General features: G+C 31.7%; 1 protein-coding gene across 3 annotated transcripts in view; it reads left to right on the plus strand.

Moving 5' to 3' along the window:
• LOC108741879 (glycoprotein 3-alpha-L-fucosyltransferase A-like) overlaps positions 1–10825 on the plus strand; it is a 46522-nt gene that overhangs the window by 15608 nt on the left and 20089 nt on the right. For 2 of the 3 annotated variants that reach the window (XM_025978258.1, XM_025978257.1), the window contains exons 1-3: positions 3761–3831; positions 8010–8210; positions 10478–10617. In XM_025978258.1, coding sequence (XP_025834043.1) covers positions 8016–8210; positions 10478–10617 — 335 coding nt within the window. In that variant the 5' untranslated portion in view covers positions 3761–3831; positions 8010–8015. Of the gene's footprint in view, positions 1–3760; positions 3832–8009; positions 8211–10477; positions 10618–10825 lie in introns of those variants that run through there. The other variant, XM_025978259.1, reaches the window with a different exon arrangement.

The following is a 10825-nucleotide window of genomic DNA, read 5'->3' on the forward strand; positions in this document are numbered from 1 at the left end:
CAGAGGCGGCGTTAAGCGTGGGCGACGTGGGCCACCGCCTACGGCCTCGCGGTACAAGGGGCCTCGCGACTCAAAAATGTTTAAAGCGAGAATAAAACAAAAAAAATATAAATCAATTTTGTTGTGAAACATGTTTTCTTAGTCTGGCAACATTTGCCGCCGACCAGAGTGCGGGGAATCCCCGGTTTATTTGTTTACTTTCTTCACTAGGAAGTCAACCAATCAAATCAAAGTACGCAACGCAGTCGCTAGGCGCATAACAATAGAAACGTATAATTGTGTTATTCAATATTGTTTATTTTTATGACTGTACGTCTGATGTTCGGAAATTTACTGAGAAAAGCTGTTATGACCTGCCAAAAGAGTTTAAGAATAAAAGAGTAGCCAAAAAGAAAAGGATGTTCGATTATGAAAGCAGCGATGAACCTATACAGTCTCCCAAAATCCGGTATCAAACAGATTTTTTTTACGCCATGATTGATTCTATAATAACCAATATGGAATTAAGATTTACGTCTTTAAATCAACATTTTGAAGACTTTGGTTTTCTCTATGATTTAAGCGCGCTAAAAAATATGCCACAGGAGCAAATATTAAAACACTGTAACGATTTACATAACGTCCTGCGTGTGGGTGAGAGCAGTGACTTCCAACCATTTGAATTATATGAAGAATTAAATACAATGATCCCGAATTTACCCAACTTCATTAAAGACGTGAAACAGCTGCTGTCATACATAACAGAAAATAGCTTGAAAGAAATTTACCCAAATATTTACATTGTCATCCGAATTTTATTAACAATTCCGGTAAGTACAGCCTCTGCTGAAAGAAGTTTTTCAAAATTAAAATTAATAAAAAATTATTTGAGAAACACAATGAGCCAAGAAAGACTTTCAGCTTTGGCTGTTTTATCAATTGAATCAGATTTGGCATCTAGGCTGAATTACGATACCATAATTAAGGAATTTAGTAACGTTAAAAGCAGGAAATTTCTGTTCCTTTAATAAAGAAATCTAATGTTTTTTAAGATACACTTTAAGAAATGTATATCTCCACCTTTATATTAACGATTTGTAATTTTTCATTTAATACTTATTAATCTAATTTGTATTTTTATGAATAAAAACTTGGCAGTGTTAATTGTTTTGTTTGTTTTTATTATTTTATAAAATCCGTCTTCAGGTCGCCATAGAACAGGGCCTCGCGAAATCTGTCTTGCCCACATCAAATTTAGTTGTTGCCCCGCCACTGTATTTTAGTGTGTAAGAATAAACATTTTATATCAATAATTACATAATTTTCACATTATTGGTGGTGTTCAGTGAGTACCGATCATAAACTGCAATAATAACTAAAGGAGGACAGTATAGTATAAATGATTTTTTATGTACAAATTTTTATGTGCTCTGCAGCTTCATAGCTCTTGTCAATTAACCGCCATTACCGTCAAAATAGCACTTACAATATAAAACAGTAATCAGTAATAACCGTAGGTGATCATGAGTGTAAAACATTGACTTCCTCCTACTTTCTTCTATATCTATAATTTTCCACATTTCTACATAAATATTAATCATAATAAAAACATATTTATATCAAACAGTTGGACTTATTTCAAGTAATTTATGGTAACTGATAATAGGTAAAAGTTTTCTTTAATCTTGACTAGAAACATCAATAAACATATCAGTTATTCCTAAAGGTAATGTGTTTTATTACATCGTTATCGGAATATTTTTATGGTATTACTTTTTTTCTTATGTTTACTAGCTATTGCTCGCGATTTCGTTTGCGCGGAAATTACATCGCAAACTCCCATTTTACACCTTTAGGGGTGGTATTTTAAAATCTCATTTTATATGGTAGGTATATTAAACAAAATAAATTATAACCCCTTTTTCTTTAAAAATTTCTAGAAACGCAACTTTCCTATTTTTCAGCTACAACCAATTATACACATTCACCGAATTTCTTCGTAATCAGTTGAGTGGTTTTAGAGGTTATCTTGTACGAACATAATGACACGTATTTTTTATCCATATACACTGCAATTAAGTATTTAAAACTTCACATAGTACGATATGCTACACAATGACTAATATTTTGATGGCTTCAAATTTAGTAGATGTAATAAAATAAGGACGTATGGGTAATTGTTTGCTTTAGGGGTCACACCTTCGACTTCATAAAATTACAGTATATTGCATTTCATATTTTTATTAAAGGCAAACCTTTTTTTTAATCTTAACTGTAGAAGCATTAATAAGCCTACCCCCTTCTTCAGTCACCAATTCATTGCATTATTCTTAAAATCTACTATCCTGACATGTTCCTAACGCATGTTTCAGACATTTTACCTCCCTGTCACATATCCTAGACCATCAACAGGACAGAAAATATTTACATCCCCTACACCCATTCCTTGTACTATATTCAGTTCTTATCTTCCTTTATATTTCCTTCCTGATATCCGCTTCATCGAGCCTTTCCAACCTCTCTTCATATTTCCACATTCGCCCATATTTAGTCTTCCTTCTTGTTACATTATCGGACGTACTTTTGCATTGCAACCCACTTCGTATATCTTTTATATAACACCTCTATCTGCTGCTTTTCCTCCCATCCTCATATTTCCACCACTAAAACATTATAAATACACTTTTTCACTTGCGGCGCAGATGATAAACAAGAACTGCATTCGGTTAGAAAAGGGTGTCGCTCATGGTCGCAAGAATTATCGAAATGGAAGAGGGGTTGATCATTGGGAACACACTATTTACTGAAACTTTATGTGTTTTTATTTTGCTTATTTAGTTGTCCACTGTGTTGATTATGAATGTTACGGCCGGGCTAGTTGATGTGCGTCGAGTATTTATCTCGAAGAAGAGCTGAACTCTAAAGATAGCTAATATTGAGGGTGTCGCTAGGGTGTCGTTTAGTTTCTGTAGCGATGTGACCTTCAGTTTGACCGGCACAAAATAAAAAAAACAGGAGTAGGCCAGAAAAGAAAGGAGACAACTCTCGACCAAACTCGTAACCGGTGAGGTGCGTATAATCCGTACATACTGCACGGAAAAATTGACCATTTTATCCACTACAATTGCAATGCTCAAGTGTGTTGTTATTGGTACCAATTACTACTGAAGATATCAACGAGATGTTTATTTATATTTGAAGACATATTAAAGGCTTTAACGCTTGTTTTCGACTCGCACTACTATTCATGATTGAACAAAACTTTTGGCAGGTACTGTATGAAAAAGTATGTTTAATGAACAAGAGTCGAGAGTATAATGAGCTTTTTTCTAACTACCTACGATTTTGTCAGCGCGCATCCAAGACGTTGGAAGGGGCAAATCGCTAGAGAAAGTAAATGAAGTATAAATTCTTGTGAACGAAACGATGGGCTAATGTAGTTACATTTCTTAAGCTCTGAAATTTTCGCCACCATTCTTGGTTTAGATAATATCCACGGTACTTACTTAACTGTAATTAATTTACTTTCTGCATACATGCATAATTATTTATGAAAATCAGAGGAACTTATATTATCCTTATGTTTAGACAAAATGTGTTATGTATTATCACCTTTACCAACAAAGATAACGCACATAGTGGCTTCCATTTTTGTCGTATCTAAATATAACAAGTGTATACTCTATATTGTCACTATCAAGTAGGTAAATAACATCATATGATTTCAAACCTGATACGAACACTTCAATGACGATAACACTAATATTTTCTTATTTTGCAGTATACCTACAGTTGCTTTCATATACATACATACGCACGTGTTATAAATTTCGCATATCGGTTTTCATTTAGGTAAGATATTTGTTAAATATTTATTTGTTATACACGTTATTTTTACATTCCTTAAGGAGTAGTTGGTATTATAATAATGATGTATATCAATATATTACATACTTTCGTATTAATAAATAATTAGGGGGTTTGGCTTGCGAATATTATGAAAAAAAAATACAATGAAGGAGGAGGTTCTAGATATAATCAGCCTTGTGATATTGTCAAAAGTATTATTCTACAATAATTAAAAAGTGAAGTTCAACAATTAACCATTGTGAAATATGTTACTCATTCTCTCACAAATAGATTGCAACTGGATAAGTGCCTACTAAAAACAAAACTAAATAATAACATAATTTCATGAAGTTCATTAAGTTCTTAGTCAACAATTTATCAAAACACCGCACAAGACCCCGACTTACTTTATCAGTTTGACAGGTAGATCTTTGTAATTAGGGCGTTCCAAAACATTTTTAAGTACATGTCATTAGATCTCGAAGTACCTACTGTGCATACCTTATTTTTTTTTAGTGTAGTTGAAAGATTTACAATATTATAACCAAATTATACTTTATTCACCCTGTATACTAAGAAAATTCTAATTAAGCGGTACTTAAAATAATTAAACACAACTTACGTAAATTGGTTTAAAAATGACCTTTTCCGTTAATTTCACGTTGCAAAAGAAAAGCAGCAATTATATATTTCAATAACTGTACAAATACGTATTATAGGTAGTATTTTTCGATCTAGTGATTCTCGAGTGAAAACCCAAATATTCTTTGTCATTCTTTGTATTATGTATTACGATCGATAGTATAGTAGAAACAGTGAAGAAGTTTTAAAAGAATCAAATTTAATTTGAAGGTACGTTATTTTTAAAATAATAAAGCACTTCTTACAACTAATTCTATAACAGTTTCACATAGAATAAAGTATAATATCATTATCATTTTCATTTGGCTTTCCACTTCTTTAAATGAAGAAATGCTCCTTGTCAAATTCAACACCTCACATAACATTCCCAAAATTTTATTATTTTTTATTATTTTAATTTCTTTTAATTGAAATAATGATTTCCCTGTTATGCATGTACCATGTACCCCGTAAGGGAAATCATTATTTCAATTAAAAGAAATTAAAATAATAAAAAATAATAAAATTTTGGGAATGTTATGTGAGGTGTTGAATTTGACAAGGAGCATTTCTTCATTTAAAGAAGTGGAAAGCCAAATGAAAATGATAATGATATTATACTTTATTCTATGTGAAACTGTTATAGAATTAGTTGTAAGAAGTGCTTTATTATTTTAAAAATAACGTACCTTCAAATTAAATTTGATTCTTTTAAAACTTCTTCACTGTTTCTACTATACTATCGATCGTAATACATAATACAAAGAATGACAAAGAATATTTGGGTTTTCACTCGAGAATCACTAGATCGAAAAATACTACCTATAATACGTATTTGTACAGTTATTGAAATATATAATTGCTGCTTTTCTTTTGCAACGTGAAATTAACGGAAAAGGTCATTTTTAAACCAATTTACGTAAGTTGTGTTTAATTATTTTAAGTACCGCTTAATTAGAATTTTCTTAGTATACAGGGTGAATAAAGTATAATTTGGTTATAATATTGTAAATCTTTCAACTACACTAAAAAAAAATAAGGTATGCACAGTAGGTACTTCGAGATCTAATGACATGTACTTAAAAATGTTTTGGAACGCCCTAATTACAAAGATCTACCTGTCAAACTGATAAAGTAAGTCGGGGTCTTGTGCGGTGTTTTGATAAATTGTTGACTANTCAATAAAAAATAGGCGAGATAGGTTGGTAGGACACCTTCTCATGCATGAAGGTCTAGTCAGAGACATATTAGAGGCAGAAACAGGAGTTGGGAGGGGTAGAGGTAGACCTAGGTTAGATTACTCTTCGCAAATAGTTAAGGATGTGGACTGTTCTAGTTTTAGGGAAATGCGAAGTTTAGCTCAGGATAGGAAAGAGGGAGGTACGTGTCCAACCAGTCTTAGGACTGATGACCTTATGATGATGATGAAAGATATTTTGGAACTTCTTCTTGCCTCCATTGTAGATAATATTTTGTATATCTTAATTTTCTTTTTCCACTCTTCAATTATGTTTTCACATTTTCTATTTCTGCATAAAAGTTTTCCCTCTTTTCCCCATTTTGTTCATTCCCAATCTTTGCTATTCATAATTTTTCTGCATTCTTTCAAAATTATATTATCTTTGTATTTTATTACCTTCCCGGCATATTTCATAAATCTTATTGCAGCTTTTATCTGGATATTTTTTACTTTGCAACTTTTCTTTAGATACTGAAAACAATAAATATAATGTAGATTAATTATATATATTAAATTAATAATGTTTGCTTACGTTTTCACATTATGTAATTGATGTATTCGTGGAGAATAATAAGGATTCAATTAACTTATAACATAGACATAATTATTATCACCATAATGACTTCAGCCCGAAGATTGGTTGGGCATGCAACTTTACATCTTCCTATCTTGAGACAATCTTCAAATTTCTCAAAAACTGAAGCAAGAAAAGAGCAAGCAATTCGTTGGTGGTAGACTATACATTTTAATTAAAAAAAAACCTTTACTCCTGAATTGCTTGCCTTTTCTTTGATACTTTTCGTGAAGTAACAAGTAACTGAAAAGGTCTATTGTCTGTCTGAAAAGTATAATAAAGGAATATATTATATAATTACCTTTTTGCATGTCTCGTTTTTAGAAAGTATATTTATCAATACAACACTCGATAAGTAGGTTTATTGTTTTCAAAAATAACATGAAAATGGGATTTATATAATAAACTTACCTTAATCTACGTTAATTTACAGAAATAATGTAGAAAAGCTGTTTTTGAAGAACATTAATTCTGATAGAATCTACTACTGCTTTTTCCATTCAATAAGACAGTTTTTTATTTGATAATGTAATTTAATCTGCCTTTAAATTAAATTATAAGAGTCTTATAGAATTTCTGTCAATTCTTCGAAATTAGAAAAAGTATGCTTTGCCCACATAGGCTTGCCACGTTAAATTATACCTGTAACTGGACGATTTTAAATTTCTGTTGAATACCAATACTAAATGTTTAAAGCGTAAACAATATTTAAAAAAATGTTTTACTTTAGAAGAGAAAATAAAACAAGAATTAAGTGACTATTATTGCCTATTACATTTATGTGTTTTAATCGATCATCATCATAAGCTCCTCAGTCCCAAGACTGATTGGAAACGCACCTTTACTCCTTCTTATCCTGAGCTAATCATAGCATTTCTCTAAAACTAGAACAACCCATATCCTTAACTATATGCGAACAGTAATCTAATCTAGGTCTACCTCTACTCCTCCTAACTTCCGTTTCTGCTTCTAATATGCTCTGACTAGACCTTCGTGCCTGAGATGGTGTCCTACTAACCTATCTCGCCTATTTCTTATTGACTTCCATAGAGTCCTCTGTTCTCCTATTATTTCTAATACCTCTTCATTTCTAACCTTCTCTATCCACGGTATCTACATTATTCGTCTGTAATACCACATTTCGAACGCTTCTAACCTTTTCATTTCCGCCGTGTCCACTGTTCACTTTTCGCACACGTACAGCGCCGCACTCCAAACACACTTTTAACAACCCTTTTCGAATTTCTAAATTCACCGTTCGCAAGCGTAGAAGTTACTTCTTTTTAATGGATGTAACAAAAAAAGTAATCATTTAACATACGCAAGGATAAAATAATTTAATTATCGATGTTTGTAATTTCAACAATTATTTTATGGAGCTTTTAATTCAAATTTATTATTGTTAGGTAAATATGTAACTTCCTAAAACGTCCACGCTACCATTGCAAGATGAAAATTCAGGTTAAATAAGATTAAGTATTGATATTGAGATTTCTCGAAATATGGTAATAAAATAAACAAACTTATACCTAACTGCATTTGATAGTCGTTTCTCAAAATTAGCCTTCGGCTCCGGTGGCAATTCACATGCAGTCTGAAAAAACCGTTTCTCCCTCAAAACAATAACCACTCTTTGATATGTACCTACCTACAGTGTCTTCCCACATATTATAAAAAACATACCGAAAAATGATACAATGTTAATATACGTTTCGATCCATCTTAAATTATTATATTTTGTTTCAGTTTTCAATGCGAATATTAAAATGTATATTAAAATGGTGCATGGTAACTGTATTCTTACTTTCTGCGACGTTTATTGTTATTTTCTTACAAGAGGAGGATCTAAGAAGAGTCCCTGCTATAGAAAGAATTCAAACGGAAGTACCGATCAAGACTATTAACAACTGGGATGAGTACAGAACATTACGATTAAATGCAAACAAGGTAGCTACTTAAAAAAATCGTATCTTTTACATCTAACTCAAATCTGTGGTTTACAGGGTGTGCTGAATGTCTCAGAATGGGCTGATAACTCTCTAACAAAAACAAAAGCTATTATAAAAATGTTCAGAACAAAAGTTTTAAGATCTTTGTCTCATTGTTTCGTGATGATCTTACGTTAATATCAACATTATCTTCGTCGCCGTCGAATACTTAGGGATTGTTTCTATAATTGTTGTAGGTACTATTTTTTAACCGAAGCCTTGGATTTTAAATGATAGGTTTGCGAAGATTATCCAGATCATGAGGTTTGCTAGCTTAACGTTACATGAACTTGGAGGATAGTTTTTTGTGGAAAATACTTAACACATTTGCAAATTAAAGGTGAAATTTCTTTTCATTTCTGCTATTAAAAATTGCTATTTCCCTTTAAAAGACAATTTGAACTTAAAATAACCGTGAAAATCATTAAATAAACTAAAGGAGACAACCTAATTACGGAGACGTGTTTTCTAACTACTAATGTGAACATTATCAATGTGAAACTGTCTTCCGAACCTATCCTTTACCACAGCCTCCATTTTCTAATATGAATGGTCCCGTTTCGGGACTTTTGGCACACCCTATTATGCACTAAACTTAATGAAATCATGTTTAGCTTTCAAAACTGAAATAGAATAATAAATCTAAAATCAGAAAAGTAACAGCGTTTGTACCGAAACAGATGGTTTCCGCGTGATTGTACAATTGTAAGTCTCTTACCATTATATTTTTTTTCACAAGCTCATTTCATACTTTGATATTATTTGGCAAATAGCAATTATTTTGTAGATACGTAGATACTAGTAGCTAATACATTAATGACAAAGTAAAAATTTTTGTACGATTTCAATTTCATGTAGACAACTTTACCTTTCATTTCATTAAGTAAATGTGAATACAATAGTCCAGTCAAAATAGACATTTGACTTAGCTAAAATTCGCATAAAGCTGAAAATTGGCAAAGACGTTAAATACGTCATTATAAATAAAATGTCAAAAGTCCCCTTCGATCGTACTTCTGCAAAAAATTTTATTCAAGGTCAAAAGTGCAAAATTAAGGTTTTTTCCATTTTTCTCGAAAACGGTAAGTTTTATCGTGAAAAAAAATCAGACAAAAGTNAGAGACGTTAAATACGTCATTATAAATAAAATGTCAAAAGTCCCCTTCGATCGTACTTCTGCAAAAAATTTTATTCAAGGTCAAAAGTGCAAAATTAAGGTTTTTTCCATTTTTCTCGAAAACGGTAAGTTTTATTGTAAAAATCGTAGAACATTCAATTCTCTACAAAAATGGTCCAGTCACCTTTTTACTTACGACTCACCATTCGTGAGATATCGCGGTTTTAAACATTGGATACATAATATGCACACATTTCCGCACCACCTATGAGATAACGTACTTGGCGCATTTTTTTTAACGTGGTTTCCCCAGTAGGTATACTCCACGATCTATTGTCATTAAAAAAATTTGATCAGATCGTATCCTATTGATTGAAAAAATGGTAATATTGCTAATGATTAATGTGGAATAGGTGGTTTTCTTCTAAATGTTATATTAGATAATTGTCTAATTCTACTTCGACAATTATTTCTTCGTCTTCATTTTCTTCTTGCGAAATTTCTGTTCACTGTTCTAAGAAAATGTATGCATCAATTGTCTCTTCATTAATATCATAAATATTGTCATCTGTTGTATTTGTTTCAATATTGGAGCAAATCTGACCCTGACAATTGATGCATACTGGCGAAGAAAATAGTCCCACTTTTTGATAGCCGCAATTCTTACTACAATCCGTCTTGCATTTACAAAAACAGTATTAAGCATTTTTTCTGGAGCAGACAGAAGTAGAGTTTGAATTGGCTCCAAATAATTATCTGTTAATTTCCAACCCCATCCAGCTCATTGCCTAGCCACACTTGAACTTGATAATACCCACGATACAAGTGTTGAAAGACAGAAGCAGATGTTGGAGGCAGACAAGACAACTGTATAAATAATGAATTGAATAAAATTATTTGCAGAAGTACGATCGAAAGGGACTTTTGACATTTTATTTGTAATGACGTATTTAACGTCTCTGCCAATTTTCAGCTCTATGCGAATTTTAGCTATGTTATGACTTGTTTTTGTTTATTTTGACTGGACTAATAATTGTAATACAATTACAATGTAAATTCTTATTGAGTAAGCATTGTCATTTTCGTTCATTTAAAAATAGACATTTTAGAACCTTTCAAATTTGGGTAAAATATTATACCTAGGCGAATCATTTCAACCACAACAGATTGATAGGAAGTACAAAATATTGATATGGAAATATGGAAAATTTTTAGAAAGAAGGCACTTACAACACTTTAAAAATAAACTGTAAGTATAACACACGTAAATAAATTATACTGTCTACAATAGATTTGAGGTAAAACTTCCGAATCGCGGCTTTTTCGAAAATGCAACTTTTTTTTGCTGGAAATGACGTAAAATGGCCTAATTATGAAAAACTTACATGAAATAATCCGGGGGAGGGCCTTTTTAACGCTTTTTTTTGCAAATTAATATTTGTAGATCACACGTCAAA

The sequence above is a fragment of the Agrilus planipennis genome, unplaced genomic scaffold (genome assembly GCF_000699045.2).
Source record: "Agrilus planipennis isolate EAB-ADULT unplaced genomic scaffold, Apla_2.0 scaffold281, whole genome shotgun sequence".
NCBI lineage: Eukaryota > Metazoa > Arthropoda > Insecta > Coleoptera > Buprestidae > Agrilus > Agrilus planipennis.